The 24711-nt window shown below is 53.3% G+C and overlaps 12 protein-coding genes across 12 annotated transcripts; 7 read left to right on the top strand and 5 right to left on the bottom strand.

Annotated features, from left to right (window-relative positions):
• Positions 1 to 125: 125 nt before the first annotated feature.
• Positions 126 to 3686, top strand: BU25DRAFT_447608 (DNA mismatch repair protein-like protein pms1; the record flags this gene model as incomplete). Its single annotated transcript, XM_033709548.1, has 3 exons — positions 126 to 261; positions 327 to 3358; positions 3582 to 3686. Exons 1-3 carry the CDS (start codon positions 132 to 134, stop codon positions 3684 to 3686), a joined length of 3267 nt encoding a protein of 1088 aa, XP_033563339.1. The 5' UTR covers positions 126 to 131.
• Positions 3687 to 3865: 179 nt separating this feature from the next.
• BU25DRAFT_409618 (cytochrome P450) lies at positions 3866 to 6273 on the top strand. The gene is made up of 4 exons (XM_033706094.1): positions 3866 to 4397; positions 4448 to 4598; positions 4678 to 5920; positions 5973 to 6273. The coding sequence occupies exons 1-4, from the start codon at positions 4235 to 4237 to the stop codon at positions 6012 to 6014; spliced, it is 1599 nt and encodes a 532-aa protein (XP_033563340.1). The 5' UTR covers positions 3866 to 4234; the 3' UTR covers positions 6015 to 6273.
• A 481-nt stretch (positions 6274 to 6754) lies between these two features.
• On the top strand, positions 6755 to 8384 carry BU25DRAFT_27580 (cyclin-like protein). The gene is made up of 2 exons (XM_033701878.1): positions 6755 to 7730; positions 7801 to 8384. Exons 1-2 carry the CDS (start codon positions 6986 to 6988, stop codon positions 8268 to 8270), a joined length of 1215 nt encoding a protein of 404 aa, XP_033563341.1. The 5' UTR covers positions 6755 to 6985; the 3' UTR covers positions 8271 to 8384.
• Positions 8385 to 9550: 1166 nt separating this feature from the next.
• BU25DRAFT_420549 (uncharacterized protein) lies at positions 9551 to 10466 on the top strand (the record flags this gene model as incomplete). Its single annotated transcript, XM_033708024.1, has 4 exons — positions 9551 to 9826; positions 9871 to 10212; positions 10268 to 10322; positions 10375 to 10466. 4 exons carry the CDS (start codon positions 9551 to 9553, stop codon positions 10464 to 10466), a joined length of 765 nt encoding a protein of 254 aa, XP_033563342.1.
• A 282-nt stretch (positions 10467 to 10748) lies between these two features.
• Positions 10749 to 11822, top strand: BU25DRAFT_466225 (P-loop containing nucleoside triphosphate hydrolase protein; the record flags this gene model as incomplete). Its single annotated transcript, XM_033710679.1, has 3 exons — positions 10749 to 10917; positions 10971 to 11290; positions 11358 to 11822. The coding sequence occupies 3 exons, from the start codon at positions 10749 to 10751 to the stop codon at positions 11820 to 11822; spliced, it is 954 nt and encodes a 317-aa protein (XP_033563343.1).
• Positions 11790 to 12982, bottom strand: BU25DRAFT_409620 (uncharacterized protein). The gene has a single exon (XM_033706095.1). It carries the CDS (start codon positions 12921 to 12923, stop codon positions 11883 to 11885), a length of 1041 nt encoding a protein of 346 aa, XP_033563344.1. The 5' UTR covers positions 12924 to 12982; the 3' UTR covers positions 11790 to 11882.
• A 448-nt stretch (positions 12983 to 13430) lies between these two features.
• On the bottom strand, positions 13431 to 14421 carry BU25DRAFT_490238 (GMC oxidoreductase; the record flags this gene model as incomplete). Its single annotated transcript, XM_033711483.1, has 2 exons — positions 13431 to 13725; positions 13771 to 14421. The coding sequence occupies 2 exons, from the start codon at positions 14419 to 14421 to the stop codon at positions 13693 to 13695; spliced, it is 684 nt and encodes a 227-aa protein (XP_033563345.1). The 3' UTR covers positions 13431 to 13692.
• Positions 14422 to 15168: 747 nt separating this feature from the next.
• On the bottom strand, positions 15169 to 15628 carry BU25DRAFT_457385 (GMC oxidoreductase; the record flags this gene model as incomplete). Its single annotated transcript, XM_033710107.1, has 3 exons — positions 15169 to 15353; positions 15417 to 15473; positions 15520 to 15628. 3 exons carry the CDS (start codon positions 15626 to 15628, stop codon positions 15169 to 15171), a joined length of 351 nt encoding a protein of 116 aa, XP_033563346.1.
• Positions 15629 to 16560: 932 nt separating this feature from the next.
• BU25DRAFT_27598 (uncharacterized protein) lies at positions 16561 to 18019 on the bottom strand. The gene has a single exon (XM_033701879.1). The coding sequence runs from the start codon at positions 17922 to 17924 to the stop codon at positions 16752 to 16754; it is 1173 nt and encodes a 390-aa protein (XP_033563347.1). The 5' UTR covers positions 17925 to 18019; the 3' UTR covers positions 16561 to 16751.
• A 254-nt stretch (positions 18020 to 18273) lies between these two features.
• BU25DRAFT_490241 (heat shock protein Hsp88) lies at positions 18274 to 20896 on the top strand (the record flags this gene model as incomplete). The annotated part of the gene is made up of 4 exons (XM_033711484.1): positions 18274 to 18348; positions 18419 to 18450; positions 18513 to 20415; positions 20469 to 20896. The coding sequence occupies 4 exons, from the start codon at positions 18274 to 18276 to the stop codon at positions 20760 to 20762; spliced, it is 2304 nt and encodes a 767-aa protein (XP_033563348.1). The 3' UTR covers positions 20763 to 20896.
• Positions 20897 to 22427: 1531 nt separating this feature from the next.
• BU25DRAFT_409622 (uncharacterized protein) lies at positions 22428 to 22827 on the bottom strand. The gene has a single exon (XM_033706096.1). It carries the CDS (start codon positions 22763 to 22765, stop codon positions 22505 to 22507), a length of 261 nt encoding a protein of 86 aa, XP_033563349.1. The 5' UTR covers positions 22766 to 22827; the 3' UTR covers positions 22428 to 22504.
• Positions 22828 to 23153: 326 nt separating this feature from the next.
• On the top strand, positions 23154 to 24437 carry BU25DRAFT_338307 (uncharacterized protein; the record flags this gene model as incomplete). Its single annotated transcript, XM_033702719.1, has 1 exon — positions 23154 to 24437. One exon carries the CDS (start codon positions 23154 to 23156, stop codon positions 24435 to 24437), a length of 1284 nt encoding a protein of 427 aa, XP_033563350.1.
• Between the last annotated feature and the right edge of the window lie 274 nt (positions 24438 to 24711).

Raw genomic sequence — 24711 nt, forward strand, 5'->3', positions numbered from 1 at the left:
GAAGGGGAGTGGTGGGCGGTTGGAGAGGAAATTCCTAGCGCAAACGTCTGATTGGCCGGAGCACGACGCGTCGCGATTGCCTACTTCGCGTGAGGTCATTGCATCTTTCCGCAGACAAACCATGGGTTGACATGGCCACGATCAAGCCCATTGAGGGGCGCTCAGTCCACCAGATCCAGTCGGGCCAGGTCATTGTCGACCTGCAGTCTGTTTGCAAAGAGCTCGTCGAGAACAGCATCGATGCAGGCGCCACCTCGATAGGTATGCACTTTTGCCTATGAATGCCTGATAATCGATCGAGACATGATGGCTGATTGGTGACACAGAGGTTCGCTTCAAGAACAATGGCCTCGACACCATCGAGGTACAAGACAACGGTGGCGGCATTGCACCAGCCGACTACGACACGATAGCCCTCAAGCACTACACCTCCAAGCTCTCCACGTACGACGATCTATCCTCTCTGAAGACGTTTGGCTTCCGCGGTGAGGCACTGTCCTCGCTATGTGCACTGTCCAAGTTCCACATCGTCACCGCTCGAGCGAGCGATGGACCGAAAGGCACCAAGCTCGACTTCGAGCAGTCGGGCAAGCTCAAAGGAACTTCGGTGGTGGCGGCCAGGCAGGGCACAATAGTAGTGGTCGAGACGCTCTTCTACAACCTACCTGTGCGGCGGAAGGAGCTGGAGAAGAATATCAAGAGAGAATACAACAAGGTGTTGGCACTACTCAACGCTTACGCGTGCATCAGCGTGGGCGTCAAGTTCTCCGTGACCAATCTGATGCCTAAGGGGAAGAAGACGATTGCCTTTTCTACGAATGCCAACCCCAGCACAAGAGGCAACATCTCGAATGTATATGGAGCGAAGACGATTGCTGCTCTCATTCCTCTCGATCTCGACTTTCGGATGGACCCCTCCAACCGACCAGGTGCTACACAAAGTGCGAAGAATTCGAGTCCGCAGGAAGATTCAGGTTCGCGAAAGGTCAGAGTTGTGGGTCACATCTCGCGGCCTGTTGTTGGCGAGGGACGCCAGACACCAGATCGGCAGATGTTCTTCGTCAACTCGCGGCCCTGCAACCTGCCCCAGGTAGCAAAAGCTTTCAACGAGGTCTACAAGTCGTACAACATCACGCAATCGCCCTTTATCTTCGCCGATATACAATTAGACACCGAAGCATACGACGTCAATGTTAGCCCGGACAAGCGGACAATCATGTTGCATGACCAAACGGCGCTTCTAGAGAGGGTGAAGGAATCCTTGGCGGAGCTGTTTGCTGGCCACGACCAGAGCGTGCCCCAGGCGCAGCTCCTCGGGAAGCAGCAATCGACCTTCAGACCGCCCTCGATGCAACCTCGAGGCAGCACGCTATCCATCGCGGGAGATGATCGTGGCGATGCGGGAGGTGCAGCTGAAGCAAGGCCTGATAGTCGAAAGAGATCCAGTGTGCCTACGGATACCGACGTGCCAAATGGTGTTCTTCCAGGGTTTGTCAAGGCGAGCCTAATTGAGAGTTTTGCGGAGCGTGACGCCGAAGATCGAGTGGTTAGACGGCCACCAAGACGACGAAGAAGCAGCTCACCAGAACACAGCAAGGTGATAGAGGAGCGAGTATTCCATCCTAATGTGAGACGGCGAAGTGCAACACCTGAAGCTGACCAACCTTCAAATGAGCCTCGACCAAGATCTGAATCGCCGCTGTTTGAACCCGAACAGCCAATATCTCCGTCTCGGATTAGGTTGGAGCCACCTTCGAAAGCCGTGCAAGACTTCAACGCTCGTATAGCATCCATGCATGCCCGACGAGTCGAGCGCGAGCGGTCGCCTAGATCGCCAGGCCCTACCCCGGCAGACGCTATGGATGACGAGGAACCCATTCCAGCCATCAAGCAGACTCCTCAGAAAGTGTTGTCCCAAAGTAGCATACAGAATGCCTTCGATCGTATGCGTCCTATGCGTACACCCATCCAGCAAGCAACGATCACCGTTGGAGATACCACGACAACAACCACTATAGGAAGTGGCAGCCAGTACTGGTCTTCCAAGCGGTCAAGAATCTACACCCCCAAATTCTCTCTGACTGGCACCCCTTTGAACCAGAACCCGAAGGTGTCACTGTTCACAAATAGCCTTCGAGGATTTGCAGCACCTGGCACACAAGCAGAAGGCAGTGAAGAGGAAGAGGATGACGATCAGGACAGCAGTATGCCGATGGCAATACGGACGCCCTCCCGACAAATGCAAGCAGCGTCGAAAGCGGTTGAAGAGCCCCGGACTGATGATTTAATGGAGTCTTCAAGCGCCCCGCCACCAGGTGAACCCTTCGAAGAGGAGCCGCTTGACGGCAATTCAGTTGTACCCGATGCCAAGGAAGCAGAGAGCTTTGACGGAGAGTACGTTGATGAAGAAGAGAAGAAGGTCCGCGAAGAAGCAAGAATTGCGCGCCTGATCGCCGAGGCTGAGAAGGCAGCTGCTCGCCCAATAGAGATCAACCTCAAGCGGGCGAACAAGCTCTTCAAAACATCTCACAACAAACACTCCACTATCCATTTAGAGCGTGTCGTCGAGACGAAGGTCACATCGATAGCACGGCATCTCCGCAACATTCAGTTGAATCTCGACGCTGCACAAGCAAGGCTAAATGCAACAGCTGTGCTGCCCACAAGTACGCAGCTAAACAAGGATGATCCAGAAGAACGACTGAGTCTCACGGTGACCAAGACGGACTTCAACAAGATGCAGATTATTGGTCAGTTCAACTTGGGTTTCATCATCGCAGTCCGGCCTCCTACTTCAACATCGCCTACCTCGGATCTATTCATCATCGATCAGCACGCCTCAGACGAGAAGTACAACTTCGAACGCCTCTCCACCACCACCATGCTCGTTTCTCAACGTCTCGTACACCCGCACCCCCTTGAGCTCACCGCTGTCGAGGAGGAGATCATTCTCGCCAACGAACACTCGTTGACTGCCAATGGTTTCGTCGTCGAAGTGGATACATCCAACAAGGAGCGCCGCGCTAAACTTACCAGCTTGCCGATGTCAAAGGAAGTAACTTTCACACCGACAGACCTTGAAGAGCTCCTCGCTCTTGTCATGGACAATCCACCGTCCTCTTCAACACCTACGTCGCCGTACATTCCAAGACCTAGTAAGGTGAGGAAACTGCTGGCTAGTCGCGCATGCAGAAGCTCTGTGATGATTGGCAAGACGTTGCAGAATATGCAGATGGAAAACATCGTAAGACACATGGGCAGTATGGATAAGCCATGGAGCTGTCCGCATGGACGGCCGACGATGAGGCACTTGTACGGGCTAGAGAAGTGGGAGGGATGGAATGAAGGGGATGGGGTTGTAGGTGTTGACGTGCGGGGTGAGAGAGCTGATTGGGCAGGCTTCTTGAACAAGCATAGAGTCCGATGAGGCCTTGCGGAGTCTAAACTGCATTCTTAAGGATATTCCGATGTAGAGATAATACATCTAGACGATTGTACGTATTTTGAAACCTTTTCATCCTCGTACGAGGCGCGTACTCGTTTTTGCGCGTACAGATCTCGACGATGCTCCAATCATACAGGCCTCTGTACGACCAGCTTCCCAACCAACCGCACGCAACACGTACAAGCTGCCGTACAGCATCTCGGTCACGTATGATCATGTCGTGACCCAATCCTATTTGTGAGGAAGATGTGACACGCTGGAGTGACGCGATAAACGTGCAATTTACCATCAGTCAGCGTATATGCCTGCAGCCAATCATCAACACGTCGTGCCTGGAAAACCGAGGGTCGGGGTGGGACGTTGCCGCGATCATCATCGTTCACGTCAAGACTTCAGCTTGAGCCTCACACTGTATAAACACTACAAATCAACCACTACCGTGAATGCGTCCACGATCTGACGGTTGCTCAACGTCGCAGCAGTGTCAACGTATCGCGCGCATCATGCATGTCCGGTCAACGCATTTTAGCGGATCCTGTGAGAGCCGGCACCCGAAAAGCAGACTTCGGCGACTAGGCAGGACTAGGAATAGTTTGGCAACAAGGCTGCGAAAAGGAGCAGCGATGAAGGGGTCAAGGGTGGCGCCAAGAGGGCAATTAAAGACTCGAGGGCCCTCGACTGTGTTTGACAGCATCGGTCCTGGTCTTTACGCCTCCAAGCACCTACAAGTACCTGTCGCCTCCTAGGGATTCGTTGCGCAGGGCATACCAGCGCCGGGCGACATAAACCATGGCGCTCAACGCGAGTTTCGTCTCGCCCACGGCAGACGCGAAAGTCGCCCATATGATCACCCAGTTCGACACTGCCGGCCTTCTCTCTACAATCTTCAATGGCTTCACGTTCTGGAAGGCGGCGCTCGCGCTGCTTGTCGGTGCCGTTCTCTACGATCAGTGTAGGTGTGGGCGCGAAGCATTCCGAGTTTGTATTCTGACGGCGATGCAGTCATGTACATCTGGCAGAAGGGCTCTATCGTGGGACCTGCCATGAAGACGCCGTTCATGGGACCGTTCCTCGACTCGGTCAACCCCAGCTTCACCAAGTACCACGAGAAATGGTCGTCCGGCGCGCTGAGCTGCGTTTCCGTCTTCCACAAGTATGCCCCGTACTGTTGATGCGCCACTACACGGTGGTCGTGTGCTCTCTTTGCGCGCATGCTGACAGCTGCCCAACAGGTTCGTCGTTATCGCCTCGACGCGCGACATGGCCCGCAAGATCTTCAACTCGCCCACCTTTGTCAAGCCCTGCGTCGTCGATGCCGCCTACAAGCTCCTCCGCCCCGAGAACTGGGTCTTCCTCGACGGCAAGGCCCACGTCGACTACCGCAAGGGTCTCAACGGCCTGTTCACCCGCCAGGCGCTCGAGCAGTACCTCCCCGGCCAGGAGGAGATCTACAACGAGTACTACAAGCGCTTCGTCCAGCTCTCCCAGGTTGAGAACAAGGGCAAGCACATTCCCTTCATGCAGGAGTTCCGTCTGTTGATCACCGCCATCAGCTGCAGGACCTTTGTTGGCCACTACTGCTCCGAGGAGGCTGTCAAGAAGATCGCCGACGACTACTACCTCATTACCGCTGCGCTCGAGCTTGTCAACTTCCCCATCATCCTGCCCTTCACCAAGAGCTGGTACGGCAAGAAGTGCGCTGACATGGTTCTGGACGAGTTCTCCAAGTGCGCCGCAAAGGCCAAGGTCCGCATGGCGGCCGGCGGCAAGAAGGAGTGCATTCTCGACTTCTGGGTCGCCCACATGATCGAGTCGGAGAACTACCGCAAGGCGGTCGAGAAGGGCGAGAGTCCAGAGAAGCCCGCTATGCTCATTCGCTGGTTCAGCGACCTCGAGATCTCCATGACGCTCTTCACCTTCCTGTTCGCCTCTCAGGACGCTACCTCATCCGCTGCTACATGGCTCTTCCAGATCATGGCTGACCGCCCCGAGTACCTCGACAAGGTCCGTCAGGAGAACATCGACGCCCGCAACGGCGACATCCACGCCGAGATCTCGCTCGACGTTCTTGAGAAGCTGCCCTGGACCCGTGCAGTTGTCAAGGAGGTCCTCCGTTACCGCCCTCCCGTAATCATGGTCCCCTACCTCGCCAAGAAGGACTTCCCTGTCACCCCCGAGTACACCGTGCCCAAGGGCTCCATGGTCATTCCCACCACCTACATGGCCCTGCACGACGCCGAGGCTTACCCCAACCCCGACGCGTACGAGCCCGAGCGATGGATCACCGGTGATGCGGACCAGCAGACCAAGAACTGGCTTGTGTTCGGTACTGGGCCGCACTATTGCCTGGGTCAGACATATGCGCAGGCCAACCTGATGCTCATGATTGGCAAGGCCAGCATGATGCTTGATTGGGACCACAAGGTCACCGACCTGAGCGAGGAGATTAAGGTGTTCGCCACTATCTTCCCTATGGTAAGTCATTTCACTTCGCGTTCACATATGTAACATGTACTAACGTAATCAGGACGACTGCCTTCTCACATTCAAGAACCGAACAGCAGCATAGACACACGATGTCTGTTCGTAATTCGCAACTTTAGCGATTCTCTGCATTTGCATTCGGCGCAGCTTCTTCTTGGTTCTTTCTAGCGGAACGAATGTCTCTTCATTCTAGCCTATTTTAGATGTAATGATTGTACGCCCTGCCACCTCTCGAAGGGGCGGAAGGGTTTTTGAGATGGTATAGGATTTATGGCACGTAGCTACGATTACGCGTACTGCACGCAGGGACGGTAGAGGCTAGGAGGCGAGGAGCTAATGGTAGGAGCAATAGATGATATCAAGCAAAAGCTTCAACGTTCAAATAAGCTACCCAAGGTCTTACTACGTGGCTTACTGCCCAGGCACCCAGTTTCAAGAAAAGTACGGACCGCAGACCACCCAAAACAAGCGAGCAGCTGCTAGAACACCAACGCAGCCCAGCCTTCAACTTGCTACTGCCCAACAACCAGAGGAGAAACACAAGACCTAAAAAGACAGAACTAAAGGGTAAGCAAATCTCTACGTTTATATAGCTTTTTTTTTATTTTTTTTTTATTTTTTTTGGAGTTTTAATGAAATGGAAGAGTGCAGAACAAGCCTACAACAACAGGCACTTTTTGCGGTTACGAACATTTCTTGAAACTGGGTGCCAGGATTCACTGGCTCACCCGGTTGGTCAATTGTCATGTGCAAGTGAGACATGCTGATGCCAAGCTTGAATCTGGGAGCTATGACCTAAACTTTTGGACGGGACTACCCTCCGCTACTATTTCATGTCTTTTCCACTCCACGCTCAGTATAGTATTTCTACGACGCAGGGCTTACACGTGTCACTCCTGCGATTCCATTGACCCTATTCGCTGAACCATAGGAGACTCACCGAACAAACCACTTCCCCGCCTGGGGCCGTACTCGCAGCGCCCGCCAGACATACATAGAGCCTGGCACTACAACCCAACCTCCCCTTCCACGCCCTCTCTTACCTCCGACTCGAGCATGGCGCCATCCGCTACCCCCTCAGAGCAGGGCTCTGCACGAGTCGGCCCACACCCCTCCTACATCGAGATCGCGAAACCCTACATCCTCCAATCGCGCATCCAGACATGCCTTGCGTCTATTCAGATGTCTGACGCAAAGGAAGACGCCGTGCGCTTACAAGGCGTGACATGGATTGACGCGGTACGACGAGCTCTGTCGCTGCCAATCCGGACCTTCAACACAGCAGTCATCTACTACCACAAGTTCAGGCTGTTGCACGGAGAGAATGAGTTCAATTGGGCCGATGCGAGTGCGGCCGCGCTGTTCACAGCATGCAAGATCGAAGACACGCTCAAGAAGAGCAGGGAGATTTTGTGCGCAAGCTGGAACTTGAAGGTTGGGCCTGGAGAGGCGCTGAGCAGCGACGATCCGAGGTTCGATATTCATTCTAAGCAAATCATCGGCCTAGAGAGGCTCATGTTGGAGAGCGCAGGGTTCGATTTCAGGAATAGATATTCGCAGAAACTCATGGTCAAGCTAGCGAGAGCGTTGAAGTTCGACCGAAATGGCGAGGGCAAGACGGCATGGAATCTGAGTGTGGATCTGTACAGGACGTTTGCGCCGCTCAAGCAGAGTACGCCGACTTTGGCGATTGCGTGCTTGGAACTGGCGGCGCGATTGCACGAGAGGAACACAGACGCTTTGGTGGACAGAGGCGCATGTAGGTATGCGAAGTGGGGAACAAGTCGAGGGGAAGTCATGGGTACGTTTATACCTCTACGTCTCGAGCGACCAGTCGATAGTCAGAAATTACGCAAGCTAACACTCGCCAGAAACGCTCCTTGACCTCCTCGACCTCTACACGCACCACCGCTCTGCTACCTCAATCGGCCCTCTGTACCCCCTCGAAACATTCATAAACATCCGCATCACCCTCAACACCGAAGCCTCGCGTCTCTCACTGCCGCGCTTCACTCCCTACGCCTCCGAAACGCCCTCTGTCACCACTTCGCCCGCTACACCTGCTGCTGTAAACGGGCTGAAAGCCCGCTACAGCGTCGACACGACGAGCCCGAACACCCCTGACACCCCAGGCACAATTTCGCCGGGCCAGCCGGACGCCAGCGCGATCGGTGTAAGAGGTCAGAACGGGACAGTTAGGTTCATGCTAGATGCGGCGCGTGCCAGGGACGAGAGAGCGGAGGTTGAGAAGTACCATAAGGTTGAGGAAGAAGAGTATGAAGTCGAGGTTCCCAACGATAAGGTCGAAAACGGGGACAGGGATAGGAGGAGGGTGCGTTGAGTATGCTATTGGATTTTGCACTTGAGTTTGCGTTGTGGATTTGCGTTTGTGCTTTGCAGTCCTGCTCTTGAGCATGCACTAAATGCCATTCACAGAATAAGAAAGACGGTAAGAGCTATTGGCAGAAGTTTCGGGACCGCAAGCGCGCCCGTGCGAGATCAAACGGCAAGCGCAATGAAGGCGTGCAACACCAAGAAGGATCGCAGAATCAACGCGAAAGCACTACAACTACGGCGACCTTGCGAGATCCTGGACCCAGCCGAGGCGGTCCGCCAGGTACACGCCAAGTACATACTCAGCGCCGTGGATCTGTAGCATCGTCTGCTGCTCCTCCAGCACAAAACGGACGGGCGAGACGGCAGGCAAGAGCGAGACAGCAGAGGGTGGGTATACAGGAAGCTGCGCAACGACCTGGCCCTGACTACACATTGTGGAACCGGTTGGAATAATTAGATCCTTGGTTGCATGATACACATACGCTTTGATATGTGGGCCTTTGATGGCAGTCCACTGCGGCCTAAGACTTGGTCTGAGAAGTTGCTTTGAGAGATAGGAATGTTGGGACTCGAACCACATCCTCAGCCGGGGTTACGACACTATAAAGATACTCGGTTTCGAATTTAGCACTGGTGGAGATACCACTCAATTTTCACGTGCAATGCGGCCCGCTTCTTCTCAAAGCTGTACCATCCTCGAAGAGCAGATCAAACGACTGGGAGGACGCGGCAGGCGCATGTAGAGCAGGAGAAGGTCGGTCTGAAAGGCAAGCACGGTGGCATGTTCGAGACTCTCGTCATCACCGCCGCTCCTGATGCAGTATATAGTCAACAGTCGCAGATCTCTCATGACGTTACGGTCTCTTGCCTCCAAGTTTCCAGCCCTTGACGTTGAGGCCAAGCTGACGTGCCAAATGCCTCAAGCGTGGCGGGATCAAGCTCGACGGCGGGAGCATCGCCACCCGCAGGTCTCGATGAGAATACGCGCTTGGTTTGCTGCCGTACAGGAGCAGCAAACCTTCAGCTGACATCCTGCGTTAGTAGTACGATCGACGATTGTTCTACGAGTCCGAAGAACTGGTCAGCCCACTGGTGACCGTGGCGGTACATGTTACGCATATCCTCGGTTTCGATAATCAAGAAGGCCTTCGGAAGTCTTGCAGAGAGGAGGCAGATCAGCTCGACCCACTCACGATCTGTGTGCGTTTCGTAGATCTTTGCGGATGCAGTTGCTCGCTCATATCCGCGAACGTAGCACCTGCCTGTTGCAGCGCCTGGAAGATGATGGACTTGAAGACCTCCTGCATTGTCATCTTGCGCGCAGAACGTCCCGATGAGATAATCCAGAAGACGAACCGGCCATGCCTATCAAGATGGTTCACGACGTCCGTTGCGAGTTCCGTCGCCTGCGTCTGCGCGCGCGCGCCAGCTTGGAGCACCAAGATCGAAGCGCGTCCGTTTTTGGCCCAGTCTCGCAGCATACTTTCGATACTTTTCGGTACTTCAAACAGACGCGAGAAAGGCCACTGTAGGTGTCCAGACAATCGTTCCGTCGCAAGAGTTTGTTGAAGCTTTGAAGGCGCTGCAGCTAACATATTCTGAAGTTCTGGACGCATGGGACCAAGACCGTAATCTCGTACCCTCAGCTCTACCACTGCCGGTCGGTCCTCTCTAAGTTTGCAACGAAAGATCTTCAACTATCCCAAAAGGTACATGTCGAGGCTTTTCGAAAATACTTCAATGAAGAGCTTGCCGCTGGATACGAAGAAGCAGAGAGTGTTTTTCGAGAGGGTTTCGTGACCAGAAAACACTTGGCAAAATCGTTCCAACCGAACGAAGTTGTCGTTGGTTTGGCCGACCGCGAACCTGTGGCTTATATTATAATGGTTGCTGAAATGTACGAACCCCCCTGCACTTGGTTCACTACTACGACAGGCTTACGTTGTGTAAGAATGAAGGCTTATAAGTGGCTGTTTCTGTCTTGGTTGACAGAATTGACAGTCTGGTACATGTCCTGCAGGGCAACAACGTGGTGTGAACGGCCACTCACAAGGCTGTACGTCTCATGAACCACGGTACGTACCTACTGTACGCATCACTGTACCAAGGTCAGGGGGGTCTGCACATTTTTGCAAGCACCAATACCACATCAACCCCGATCATCAGCTCCGATCAGATGACACTATCCTGCTGGTTGTAGGCATTTGACGGCACGTTCCTCAAGAAAAAAGAAGAACTCGCAGTCAATTTGCCATCCGCTTCGGACAGAGTTGCAATCTCTAGTTTGCCGTACTCACCACTAAGATTGGATCAATCGGGGCTAAAAATGAAGCTTAGAGTTCGCGGAAACATATCTGCTCACATCGCAAGAAGAGATACGTGGACTACAGCATCCCGTCGGAAGGAAAGGGCGATCACACCGTACGCGTAGCGCATGCATCTTACTGTTGCAGGCTAACTTGAGTAGAACAATGTGCGCTACATGGTCGATCTGAAGACCTACAACTTGATGCATCCCCCCGAAGCTAATACCTCTGCGCACGAAGAATTCCCCAATGAGGCGATAAACGACGTCGCACCACCAGACGGGTCGTTCGTACTTTTTCTAACTCCGAGGATCGAGGCCTTGGGCTTTCACAACAAAAAATTGGGTCAGTCGTTGTGCGGATCCTAGTGTGGCTGTGGCCAACACCTTTGCATCTAGTCGAAGTATATGTGAGATACATAAGTAGCATACGTTGGAGTAATGACACATACAGGTACAAGTTAGTACTCGATGAGGGAAAGAAAGAGTTGATCAAGGCTCTCATTATAGGCCATTTGGAGAGAAGCTCCAGCACAAAATCTGATTTCCTAGCAGGCAAAGGAGACGGTCTCCTTATACTGCTTCATGGAGGTCCAGGCACCGGGAAGAAAACTCTCACAGCAGAGAGTGTCGCTGAGCTTGCAGAGCGACCTCTGCACAGACTCACGTGTGGCGACATCGGCACTGATCCCGAGACGATCGAGAAATATCTAAACGCGGTCCTCTTCATCGGAAGCACATGGGATTGTGTTGTGCTTCTTGATGAGGCTGATGTCTTCCTGGAAGAGCGATCGAAACTTGATCTTCAACGCGACTCAATCGTCTCTTGTGTTCCTCCGCACACTGGAATACTACGACGGCATTTTCATCCTGACCTCCAATCGCATTGGCACGGTTGATGAGGCAGTCAAATCGCGCGTGCAGTTGACAATCCAGTATGCGACGCTGGTAGATAAAAGTAGATTGGAAACATGGAAACCCTTCTTGACGTTACTCAAAGAAGGAGGTGAGGATGTTGATCACGACGGAATACAAAAGAAGCTGAACTTCCTCAAACGGCAGGAACTGAATGGTCGACAGATCAGGAATTCCCTAAATGCCGCACGGCAATTGGCGCATTTCAAAAAAGGGAGCCTGGGGTTCAGACATATCGAAAAAGCTATCCAAAACATCCTGGAGTTCGAAACATATGTCACCAATCTGCAGGATGGGAAGCGGCTGGCATTCGGCATAGTAGATCACAGGCCTTGAAGTCATGAGAAAACCGACCGATGCCCGTAAGATACAGCCTTTGTGGTCTGCAAGTAGTCTTCACAGCTTCAACAACTTCTCCACGTTCTTGTACGCAAACGCATCCATCTCCCCGTTCGTCAACACACCACTTTGCGCCAGCTTTTTCACAAACGCCCAGCCGTCCGTGTTCGTACTGAACGGGTAATCTACCGAGTACATGATCCTCTCAACTGGGCTGACCTGCCTCAACTGCTGGAATTGGCGGACAGTGAAAAACCCACTCGTCGTGCTCCAAATATTCGTCTCCCAAACCTTGTTGAACGTCGTATCGTTCCTCAATCCCGTCAAATCGATGCGATCAAGGAACATGGGCAGACCCTCGCCGTTATGCCCGATGATCAACTTCAGCTTCGAGAATCGGTCGAACAAGCCGGCGCTGTAGAGACGCAGGACGTGCGTTCCAACATCGACATGCCAACCCCAAGAAAACGTCCCGAGACGCCCAGCCACAGCTGCAGGGTAGTTCCCAGCAAAGAGCTTCGATGCGATGTCTGCTGTAGGCGCAGCAGGGTGCAAGTACAGCGGCACATCGAGCTTCTGCGCCATCGCAAAGACAGGATCGAAGCGCGCTGAATCATAGTACGTCCCGTCATTGAGATGATTCCATATCATTGCGCCCTTAAACCCAAGCGTCGTAACACTACGATTCAACTCCGCTGCAGCTTCATCCGGAAGGCTCATAGGCAGCACCGCAAAGCCCGCAAACCGCTTCGGATTCGCAGCAATAGCGACCCTCACAGCATCGTTCGCCTTGCGACATCCCTCCGGGTCTTCCAAGCCTACGGCAGATTGTTGGGAGAGGACTTGCATGCTCAAGTGGCCTGCGTCCATGGCGGCGATGCGACCCGCGCCGACATCTTTGAGCTTCTCGAGGACCCCGGGGAAGCGCTGGACTAGGCCGGCGGCGAGGGCTTCGGCTTCGAGCGAGGGCGAGACGACGTGCTCTTCTAGTGCGATGAGGCGTTTGGGTAGGGAGTAGGGTTTGGAAGTGGGTGGTGTGGGTATGGCGTTGACGCCAAGGGCGAGTGCGATCAAAGCGGTGAACAGGGAGAAGTGCATCGTGAAGGTCTAACAAGGATAGGAGACAATAGCTGCGATTCATTTACGTTGACTGCGGGGAAGCGGACAGTTTATCTATGCCCTCGAGCCGAGCACTCTGTCTGAAGACAGTACAATCGTGACCATTCGGAGTAGACGTGCATTAGTATACTCCTCAGCCGTACACTAGAAAGCATCGTGCAGCTTTATGTTAACCTGGCTGTCCCCCGACTGGTGCAGAGTTCCGACTTTCTGCGTGGCGTTCATAAGCGAGGTGCATGGTGGGAAAGCTGAGAGGGTGGAGGAGTAAGCATCGTCCAGGGCGAGCTGATATTGGTAGGGCTGGCCTGCTTGTCGCCTGTCATGGACCAGCTAATATGGTCGGCACTTGGATCTTAGTATGGAGGCAGCCAAAGCAATGAAAGACCAGTCGCCATGAAAGCTAGATGTTTTCCTGGCCAAAGGAGAGATGGAAGCATATGCGTGTCGCTGTGGCGGCTGCCTGCTTCCGTGTACGGTCGGCACTGGCTCCTTTCAGGTGCGTTTGCAGCTCCTCTGATCAGATGTAGAAGACGAAAAATCAAGCTACGGAATGATAATCGTATCAGCAAGTTCGCACATGACTAGACAAAATGGTATCTCCGCTGTCGACTCGACGTATCTTCCAACAACAATTGCTCAAGACTGTTGAAGAAGGAGAGCTTCAGGCTGATGATACAGCCCTTTCCCAGTGCCATGGCCATGCTCTAACACACGAATTCATAATAACCATTGCCCATATACTCGGGTTCTAGTCAGACGCAGCTTTGATCAGATCCGCAGCCTATACATGTTAGCCCCTCGTCATCTGCACACGGCCTTTACTCACCTTCTCTCCAATCGCATACGCAGTCGCCATAGTATGCGCCCCCAGAATCAACGGAATGATACTACAATCCACGACCCTCAGACCCTTCGTCCCATACACCCTCAACTCCCCATCCACCACTCCACCCAGCTCCCTTGGCATCATCGCCGCGGTGCCAACTTGGTGCGCGTTACTCGCCGACAGCTTATTCTGCTTGATGAGCCAGTTCTCAACGTCCTTGTCGGACGGTAGGGAAGAACCGGGATCGAGTTCTACAGGGCCGGGTGGTGCGAGGGTGGGGGAGGTCACGAAGTGGTGGCGGAGATACTGTTGCATGCGGACGTGGAGCTGTAGATCGATAGGGTTGCTGAGGAGACGGTAGTCGACGATTGGCGGACCAAGAGGATTGGTGGCATTTAGTCGGATGGTGCCGCGTGAGAAGGGCTTGAGGAGGATTGCTGTGCCTCTGGGTGAGCCTTGGAAGAGATGCTCGAGGATGGCGGAGTTGTTGGAAAGGAAGGGTTCGTGCAGGATCGATTTCTGTGCCGCGTAGCCGGCGACGAGTTCGTCGGGCGTGTCCACCGGGAGGTAGTCAGTAAGTGATTGGGCTGCATACGATGTATGGTGCGTATGGGCCTGTGTTGTTCGCTTTGTACTCTGCAATGGCACCATTTCTGAAAGTTGCATTTGTAGTGATCTGTGCGGGATTCGGCCAAAGGTCCTTAGTGAAGTTGTAAAGACTCATGGAGAGAATAGTCTTGCAAATTCCATCCTACACCAGGCAGGTCCATGACGACCTCCACTCCAGCATCCTCCAAGACCTTTCTCGGGCCAATACCTGACAATTGCAAGATCTGTGGTGTTCGAGTGGCGGCTGCAGAAAGAATGATTTCCTTGCGAGCTTTGAGGATAAAGGTAGTCTTGCTCCCAAATCTTGGTTGTACAACTACACTGACGGCTTTCTGAAGGCCCTCAACCTGCTCGAAATTTACTTTGATGGCTCTGTGCTCGGTGATGAGGTGGTAGTTCGGTCTGGGTGGCACCTCGAGCCAGTGCCCAATGCCTGCAAAGCTGCGATTGTATCTTTCCTCAGGATTCACGGCAGTGGGAACCCAAAAGACGCCATGAGTGTCACCATTGGCGTGGTCTTTCTGTACCTGCACGCCCTCTTTCTCCGCCCAGCCCTTCCACTGAATCTGTTGTCCTGGGTACTGGTAGGGTGGAAAGGCGGCATGGATGGGTGTCGAGGTGCCTCATGCTTCGATCATATGTTATACCGAACCCCTTTATCTCTTCTGTGGGTTCGTGGAAGGTTGAGCTTTTCTTAAAGTAAGGGAAGATGCTGTCCCAGTCCCATCCTTCGTTCCCTGCAAACTTGGCCCAATTGTCGTAACTGTGTCTGCTGTCTCGATTGTGAAGCTACCCATTGACTGCGCTGACGCCGCCGACAACACGGCCATTGATGACGGGGAAAGTTCGATTGTTGACATTGGGTTGCGGTACTGATGTGATATTGTAGAGAAACTCTGATGCTGGAACGTTCCACGGTGGCACGAATGAGTCGTCTAGTGCAAGGGAGCCATACTCGATCATCAAGACGGTCTCTGCAATGTTGGAAACGATTGATCAGCTGTGAGGCAGCAAATGTGCGTGTAGTCAAGAATTACTGGTGTAGTTTTCGGTAAGCCGGTCGGCTACTGTTGTGCCTGCTGTGCCAGCGCCCACTGGAGCCTGTTAGTGTTTATCAGACTTTCAGTGGAATGTACTCACCGACAATGTAGTCGTATTCTTTGGCGAGATCTTCGACGTCCCGCTTGACAGTTGCACTTCTCCACCGTGTAGACAAACATCTTAAAGCTGAATTGTTTTTCGGCTCCATGACAGCGTCTCGAGAGTTATATACCTGTCATGCCTTTCGGTTATCAGGCGACGCAATCACGGTTCCTTTGTTATGAGGCGGGGGTTACATGGATGTCTGCAGCAACAGGGCGCGTCATTGGCCGATAGAATCCTCCTTGTTGTACAGACAGAGTAGCCGGCACAATGCTGTAGCGATACGGCAAAATTCGATTCAGGTGGCCATGCATGGGCGAATGTTCGACAATTGAAGCGAAGACCGAACGCATGTAGCAAAGACCGGATAGTCAGAGACCACGATCCGCAAGATGAACACTATTCTGCTGCACAACTGCGCAATACTTAACGGAATAACCGCCGGTCGTCGGACCAGAGCCAGTGCCCGAGATCGTCAACCGCTTCGTCGCCCATGCTGTCTGGAAAATGATCGACTGCATCAACGTTTACTGTCGGTGCTACTAAGCCATTACGCACTGCAATCCGCTTGAAGAATTCGAGGAATGTCGCAACGGCTGTCTGCCCATCAGCACCCTCGTCTTGTGTGAAATAGAGCATGTCTGGCTATCACGATGTGGAATCGTGTCCATTGCTGGATGATCTGGGCTTGGAGACGAACACAGCGAAGTAGATCCAGAAACAAAGGTAATGCTTGATGATAGCATGTCGTCATTCCTCCATGATGTGGGTTCATTTGAGTTTCGGTGTGGAGGCGTGAAGCTGAGAGAGCGTTGTTCCATACGAGCGGACGAGTGAAGCTGCGCCATGTGCGTGAATCTTATGAATCCCTGTCAATGGTCAAGCAGACTCGCATTCGTCGATGGGAGGTTATCGGTGACGTGTTGAACCGTATAGAAAGACATGAACAACTTGCAAGCATCTCGCTTGCTAGATGGTTATGCTGCATATATCAGTGTTGACTGCGCATAGAACCATAAGGAGCTTGTGCGTGCAGACCCTCGTTCGATTGATCTTGAGTGCCAGTGATTGCGGTACATTCCATAAAGGCATCATATGAAACCGAAAGAATCGCAGTACGCGAGAGCAAAAAACTCGTGCAACACATCGAATCGAGAGGATTCGTAAAAATTGGGGTATCATATATTGCCTTACCAGATGCTCTGGCGCATCAGAGCGAGGCTGATTTGTCACAGGTCATCCATCTCTTCATCCGCATCTTTGCTTTTCCCGTGTTCTTGGCTCTTCGCCCTGGTCCGCTTCTGGTTGCTATTCGTCGCAGCCGCACCGCTGACGGCTCTCTTCCTCCTCCCTGTTCTTGTGCTTGCGGTCGATGATGGTGTACCATCCCTGAGACTCACCGTCAAGTCCTCAGGTAGGAATTTCCCGCTGCCGGCAGCTTCTCGGAGGAGTGACGTAAGAAATTCCTCCACAGCCAGCTGGCCCGCGCTGGCATCCTGTGAAGCCCCACCCTCGTCTGAGAAAGATGTGTCGGCAAGTGTATCCGGCGCGGCGAGCTTCAGGCGCTCTGTGCCTAGGTGGAAACTGTTACATGATATACGTGATATCTGGACTTTTGAGTGAGATATGTCGAGGGCGAGGTGCTTGGCGAGGTAGCTGGATAGAGCTGTCGTGAAGGGCTTATCGCGTACGTGCTTGCCTCGAGTGACGAAGCCAGGAACGTCAGTGGCGGCTATAGTGACGTCGACGTGTTTGAGGAGGGTCGTTGTGTTGGGGAAGGCGAGCTGCACGTTGAGCTGACGGACGACGTCTTGTATCGACTGTGTAGAGGTGCTTGCCGAGAGACGTTTGAAGTAGATTTCCATGCTCCCTGTGATGAATGTCGACGACAGTCTCAGCGGCGCAACGTGTGCGTCGAATGCTGTTCGAAGATACTGCAGAAACACTTGTCGTATCGGCCCTGGCATCTTGACCAGCAGCAACGGCAGTGATGAAAAACCATCCGGTGCAGCAGCGCTGCGAAGGTCTCGCAGAAGAATGGCATTGTATGACTGCTTCTCATACTCGAGGCTCACTTGAACGCCCCGCACCTCTGTAAGCGGTGATAGTTGTGATGCTTCAGGGTCTTGCAATTGGTGGTGGTGGTCAATCCAAGCATCTTCGTCACCAAGCAAGTCCCAACTACAGTCTTCTAGTGGGCCCAATTTAGCTGTATCATCTGCACTGGCGAAGTCGACCTGTACACCACGCACATTGTCGCCCTTCAGCTGCTCTTTGAGTCGTTTCGCATGGGTGCGAAGGGCGCGGTCGGCGAGAAGAGGAGTGTCACCATGATGGAGTGGTGACAAACGGTAGAGATTGTACGTGCGATTGTAGAGAGGGTACGGGGGTATGTCATTCATCCTGTTGTTGTCTGGAAAACATTGGATGACGGCCGCACTAACACGATGTTTGGCGGGAGACGCGTTCGCGTTCGCGTTCCTGCCCTGGCCGGCGGTGACGGAAAGTGCGGTGGGTCGTTGGTCCGAGCGCCTCCCACCACCAGTTTCTGTTAGCGGGGCAAATCGTAGGTTCTCAGATGTTCGTTTTGCTTCTACGGACCGCCAGCCCTGCAAACTTGCTCCAACTATACAAGGCACTTTCGCTGTAGTTGCAGTCTCGACGACTTTACACGAAACTCTTTTTTCTCACCCCGTTTGATACCCCCCCCCTTTTTCCCCAGTAACCGATACCCCGCGAACCTGTGTAAACATGTCTGTTGTGGGCATTGATTTGGGCACGCTCAACAGCGTCATTGCTGTTGCGCGCAACCGTGGTGTCGATGTGGTGAGTAATAACACGAGTCTCCTACAGCGCGTCTCAGTAAACAGCACCCAGCATGCTGACTCACAGATAGATCGCAAACGAAGTCTCCAACCGCGCGACACCGTGAGTGGCCTTACCGCCCCCTCCAAAAGTTTGCACACAACACCCTTCTGACATGTTGATAGGTCGCTGGTTGGCTTCGGGCCCAAGAGCAGATACATCGGTGAGGCCGCAAAGAACCAGGAAATCTCCAACCTCAAGAACACCGTCTCGTCGTTTGTCCGCCTCGCCGGCCGCTCCCTCAACGACCCTGATGTCCAGGCCGAGCAGGACTTCGTCTCGGCGCCGCTAGTCGACATCAACGGCCAGGTCGGTGCTGAAGTCACTTACCTGGGCAAGAAGGAGCAGTTCACTGCCACCCAGATCACAGCCATGTACCTGACCCGCATGCGCGCAACCGCCTCCACAGAGCTCAAGCTGCCCGTCAACGACGTCGTCCTCTCCTGCCCTGTGTGGTACACGGACGCCCAGCGCCGCGCCCTTCTCGACGCTGCTCAGATCGCTGGCCTCAACTGCCTGAGGCTGATCAACGACAACACCGCCGTTGCCCTTGGCTACGGTATCACAAAGCTCGACCTGCCTACCGCAGAGGAGAAGCCCAAGCGCGTCTGCTTCATCAACGTCGGCCACAGCAACTACACAGCCACCGTTGTTGAGTTCAAGAAGGGCGAGCTCGCCGTCAAATCGAGCGCATGGGACCGTCACTTCGGTGGTCGCTACATCGACAAGGCCCTCGTTGAGCACTTCGCCAAGGAGTTCGACGAGAAGTACAAGATCAACGTCATGGAGAACGGCAAGGCACGCTTCCGTCTGGCTGCTGGTGTTGAGAAGCTGAAGAAGGTCCTCTCTGCCAACAACATGGCTCCCATTAACGTTGAGTCCATCATGAACGATGTCGATGTTCGCGGCATGCTTAAGCGTGAGGAGCTTGAGGAGCTCATCAAGCCTCTTCTCGAGCGCGCCACTGCTCCTATCGAGCAGGCGCTTGCTGAGGCCAAGCTCAAGCCTGAGGACATTGACCACATCGAGCTGGTTGGCGGTTGCACCCGTGTGCCCGCCCTCAAGGCTGCGATCCAGGAGTACTTCGGCGGCAGGCAGCTTTCCTTCACACTCAATGCGGACGAGGCTGTCGCCCGTGGTTGCGCTTTCAGCTGCGCTATCCTCTCTCCCGTTTTCCGCGTTCGCGACTTCTCCATCCACGACATGGTCAACTACCCCATCGAGTTCACCTGGGAGAAGTCCGAGGACATCCCCGACGAGGACACCAACCTGACAGTCTTCAACAAGGGCAACGTCATGCCCTCCACAAAGATCCTGACCTTCTACCGGAAGCACGCTTTCGACCTGGAGGCCAAGTACGCCAAGCCTGAGCAGCTGCCAGGCAAGGCAAACCCCTGGATCGGTCGTTTCTCCGTTAAAGGGGTCAAGGAGGACCCCAAGGGTGATTTCATGATCTGCAAGCTGAAGGCCCGCCTGAACATTCACGGTGTGCTGAACGTCGAGTCCGGATACTACGTCGAGGATGTCGAGGTTGAGGAGCCCGTTCCCGAGCCTGAGGGCGAGAAGAAGGAGGGTGATGTACGTGTTCCAGCTTCCCCTATTGATTTTGACGGCAATGAGCAATCCAGCGAAGAGCCTGCCGCCAAACGGCGCAAGCAAAGCACTGAATCTGTACTTGCGCGTCCTGCTTCTGCGAATGTCGAACATGAGCTAACGAATGCTTCGCAGATGGACGTTGACAAGGAGAAGGAGCCCCCGAAGACGCGCAAGGTCAAGAAGCAGCAGAGGAAGGGCGATCTGCCTCTTTCAGCAGGCACAGCTTCGCTTGACGAGGCTACCAGGAATCTTCAGGCTGAGCGTGAGAACGCTATGATCATGGAGGACAAGCTCGTCCAGGACACCGAGAACGAGAAGAACAACCTCGAGAGCATGATCTACGAACTCAAGGACAAGATCATCGACCAGTACGCCGAGTTTGCCAGCGATGATGAGAAGTCGAGACTCAACGCCAAGCTCGAGCAGATCGAGGTAAGACGTGAAATCATACGTTCGCAATCCACGGCGCACTAACACTCTTACAGGACTGGCTGTACGAAGACGGCGAGGACGCTTCCAAGGCACAGTACGTCTCCAAGAAGGAGGACATCCGCTCGATTGCCGGACCCATCATCCAGCGCTACAACGACAAGTTGCAAGAGGAGGAGTCGAAAAAGCGCGAGAAGTGGGAGAAGGAGGCCGCCGCAAAGCAGGCCGAGATCGAGCGCCAGAAGCGCGAGGCTGAGGCCAAGAAGGGTGACGCTCCTCAGACCGAGGAGAAGGACACCGAGATGACAGACGCGGAGACCACCAAGCCAGACTCTGTTGAGGAGTCGTAGAGACCAAAAGCATAAATGAGACATGACCGGGATTGTGTAAAAGCATTTTGGGCGCGATATGGAACGGGCACCTGGGTTATGATCATGGTAATGCGATGCGATGTTTATGATAGACCGAGATATAGATGAATGAGCACGACGTTCAAGTTACAGCCGGGGGTGTACTCGTACATACTCTATTGAGCAATGGTGTATCAGGACGCAGAGGGCTGCTTTTATCAACGACTGGCTGCCTTTCAAGACGATGATTGTGATCCATCATTGGGTGCCACTGTGGCTTGCGCCTTCATGCAGGTGACATGCCTCCAGCTTAGGATGGAGCGACTTGTCTAAAGGACGACAATAGATTGCACATTTTGACCCTCTTGAAACTGACAACATGACAATCATTCCTAGAGACAACAATTCGACGGACACGTCGTCGTCGATCGCGGATCCGCAAGTTTCTCCCGGTGCGGTCGCGGGCACTGCAATGGAAATCGTTCTTGCTTTAGTCTTACTGGGTTCTATCGGATTCTTCTGGCGGAGATCGCGAGCAAAGCGTAGATCTGCGGAAAAAACCCTTCTGGCTCCTCTCGCCTACTAGCCACGACGCGATTCTCGGCCTACAGAGCTTGTAGATCCACGTTAATCCTTCACAACGCTAGCGACGCAAGTCGTAGAACCTCCAGTAGGCGAAACAGCGCTCAAGTCTCCTGCGCCCGTTGACCCTAAACACATACTTGGCCTCGATGATCGCACATCTTTTGATCCGTTGCCACGGCTCGAAGGTACATGACTTGTTTGAATCCGAGTTCGTCGCTACGACAAAATTTGATAGCTGAACAATCCACCATCAGTAGTTCTGAGACAACAAGTTCCAAGATATCACCATTTACGTGGCTGTCACCGGCAGATACCGTCAGTACAGCATCAAGCTCGTACACGGGCTCTTCCACTGCGCACCGGTTGTTGGTTACCACAAAATTGGTTCCGACGAATCCTTCCCTATCTCCTATAAACGTCGTGTACGCCGCTGTCATCAAGATCGAGTATGCCCATATGTCCAAATGTACCAATGTCGGATGCGCTACACCAGAAAAGATACACATCCGAAAAGATAATTTCACAAGACACGTGGAAAGATGCCAAAAGGCTATCGCAAAGAAAGAGGCTTCCAGCGCTGGCCTGTGACCGACTGCAACTTGAGTTGTTAACTTACGGCCAACACTGTAAATAGAAGCGTGGGATCTTCTAAAGTTCAGTGGCCTGTCACAGTGCTTTAGGTTGCCTTTGTGACAACATACTTGCTTGACTGGTGTGAGCACGATCAAGTGGCTAGCAACCTCATGGCATCGATTTCTTTCGCGCTATGGTCTATAGCTGTCGAATCTTGGTGTTGCATGTGCAGCCTGATTGTAGTATCAGCTTTCAACTTCGGATCGTGGGTGGCACTTGAGATGATGGTCACACCCACTCAATGATACTAGAAGCGATGAATTCATGATTCTGATCACCGAGTTCGAATTTGTACGGGCACGCACGATCTCAATGGCCCGGCTCAGCAACTCAATCATCCCTCACGGCGACGATGGTGATGGAACTATTGAGGAAGAGCCTGGGACCTCTCTGGCTCCGTCGGCTGATGCACCAGCATGGAAGTTTATCGTATTACTACTCACACGCCGTGAGTACCCAACGGATATCCCTAGAAACCGATCGTCATAGCACGACCTGACGCCATCGTCAAAAGCAGAGGAGCGTCAGCGTATAATTGACAAAGCAAATCGGAAGCGCAAACAGCAGGGGAAACGGAAGGATGAGAACGAAGAGCCCTGGAGGGTATAAAAGGAAGCAGCCAAAGTAATGAGAGAAGAGCAGTGGCAGATGTGGAGTTTCTTATGTTGAAGCACTGAATAGATTGCGGTGAAAGGTGCTGCACATAACGTTAATGCGGTGAGGAGTGTTTTATCTCGGGTGATTCGAGTGAATAAAGCGGTCAGGGGAACTCCGTCATAATTCATCGTCGACTTCAACCATCAAAAGGATCAGGGACCACAAAGTACAAAGGACCAGGCTGAGCTCCTAACCATTCTCGAGCTGGATTCGCAAATGCCGTGTAGCTTCGAGTACCGCTCGCACGTGTTGATGACGTGGGGGTTGTGGGGAGCCGCTACTGCAGGAACGACCCGAACCTGACGCGTCCGGAGACTTCCCCGCATCATAGATGTCGAACCAACAACATCAGATTCTAAATCGAACTCTGGCCTTCTCAATTGTGCGAGCTCGCCAGAGTCACTGTGACATCATGGCACAAGCAGGTAAAAGGTGGGCACTGCCCTTGTCTGTGAACGACCAGCCCTCCAGCGTCGTTTCTTGACACGGGTGCATCGTCTTTGAACAATGACCATCATGAAGTCAGTTCTAGTATCAGCGCTCAGCTTGCTGGCAGTGGCGGCTTCCCAGGTCACCTTCCAGAATGCTTCGCAAACAATTCTACGCGTCGACTCTGGATCTTACGGCCCAGAGATCGAGGAGGTCCACTACTACTACGAACAATGGCCTATCGGTATTGCAGTATCATCTACCGGCCGAATCTTCGCATCCTATACGCGCGGCAACTACACCTTCACGCTCGGTGAGACCGTCAACAAAACTGCGGAGCGCCCTTACCCATCTCCAGGACTGAACCTTCCAGTCAGCCAGCTGAACACAACATGGAACGGCATTGGGTTTGGAAGTGGGAACAGTACGGGTTTAATCTCTGTCCAGGCTCTGTACATCACTCCAAAAAGCCAAGCTCGGCCTGAAACTCTTTGGGTTGTTGACACTGGCCGACCTACCATCATGGATTCGAGCGGTGCACCGACGATGCCGTACGCGCAACCTGGCGGACCGAAGATCATTGGCATCAATTTATTGAACGACACTGTCTACGCAACATACACTTTCCCGCCATCGGTACATTTTCCAGACTCTTACATGAACGATATCCGCTTCGATCTTCGCACCAATGTTACGCAATCCGGACAGGGCGTAGCATACATCGTTGACAGCAGCGATGAAGGACGGCCTGGTTTTATCATGCTCGACCTCGGGACCGGTGAGAGTTGGCGTCGCCTCACTCAGCACCCAAGTGTTCTTCGCGTCGACCGCGATGTACCCAGCTACCAAGGCCGTCCTTTCTACCAGAAGACGATGGGAACTCCTATCCAAACACTAAGGGAAGGTCTTGACGGTCTTCAACTCTCGCCTGATGGCTCTCGCCTCTACTACTCCGCCTTGACTACCAACTATCTCTACAGCGTCCCGACTGCCAATCTACTGGCCCCCCCAAGCGGCCCACTTGTCGAGATTGCAGCCGCAAACAACGTGACGGATCATGGTCAGCGCGGCGGCAACGCCAACGGCTTTGAGGGCGACTCTAATGGTTTGATTTACCAGCTCATGCCCGAGCACAACGCCATTTACTACTATGATCCGAAGGATCTGCAGACACACTCATTTGTGAGGGATCCCAGGATTATCTGGCCTGATGGCGCGAGTATCGCGGCGGATGGGTACATCTACATGAACATCAACCAGCTGCCGTACCAGCCGATGTGGAACAATGGGACAGATCTAAGAACATGGCCCGGTGCAGTGTTGAGGTGCAAGTTGCCTGGTGATGGAACAAAGATCTCGACCTTGGGTTGATGGCCATACCAAAGTATGTAGTAGATTTGACTGTAGATACAATAACAATATTAATGGCTTAGCCCTGTGTGCGGAAACATCGAGGCGACGAAATTGTCTTTGAACATTGGCGTCCGTTCGGATCCTCAGCCAACCGTGGGAGGCGCCACAGCCCGTCCCGACTACAGCAAGGATGACACGGACAAATCAACGTCTTGGTATCGTAACACCATTGGCTGACGTACATGCAAGTGCAAGGAGAACAAATGAATGAGAGTGCTGATTAGCAACGCTC

This window comes from Macroventuria anomochaeta, assembly GCF_010093625.1.
Source record: "Macroventuria anomochaeta strain CBS 525.71 unplaced genomic scaffold BU25scaffold_11, whole genome shotgun sequence".
Taxonomy (NCBI): Eukaryota; Fungi; Ascomycota; class Dothideomycetes; order Pleosporales; family Didymellaceae; genus Macroventuria; species Macroventuria anomochaeta.

Bases quoted from the DNA above. Each gene is read 5' to 3' on its own strand.
- BU25DRAFT_409620 (XM_033706095.1), bottom strand. From the start codon at position 12,923: ATGCACTTCTCCCTGTTCACCGCTTTGATCGCACTCGCCCTTGGCGTC.
- BU25DRAFT_409618 (XM_033706094.1), top strand. From the start codon at position 4,235: ATGGCGCTCAACGCGAGTTTCGTCTCGCCCACGGCAGACGCGAAAGTC. The intron at 4,398-4,447 runs GTAGGTGTGGGC...ACGGCGATGCAG, and splicing joins TGCCGTTCTCTACGATCAGT to TCATGTACATCTGGCAGAAG. The intron at 4,599-4,677 runs GTATGCCCCGTA...GCTGCCCAACAG, and splicing joins TGCGTTTCCGTCTTCCACAA to GTTCGTCGTTATCGCCTCGA.
- BU25DRAFT_27580 (XM_033701878.1), top strand. From the start codon at position 6,986: ATGGCGCCATCCGCTACCCCCTCAGAGCAGGGCTCTGCACGAGTCGGC. The intron at 7,731-7,800 runs GTACGTTTATAC...AACACTCGCCAG, and splicing joins AAGTCGAGGGGAAGTCATGG to AAACGCTCCTTGACCTCCTC.
- BU25DRAFT_409622 (XM_033706096.1), bottom strand. From the start codon at position 22,765: ATGAATTATGACGGAGTTCCCCTGACCGCTTTATTCACTCGAATCACC.
- BU25DRAFT_27598 (XM_033701879.1), bottom strand. From the start codon at position 17,924: ATGAATGACATACCCCCGTACCCTCTCTACAATCGCACGTACAATCTC.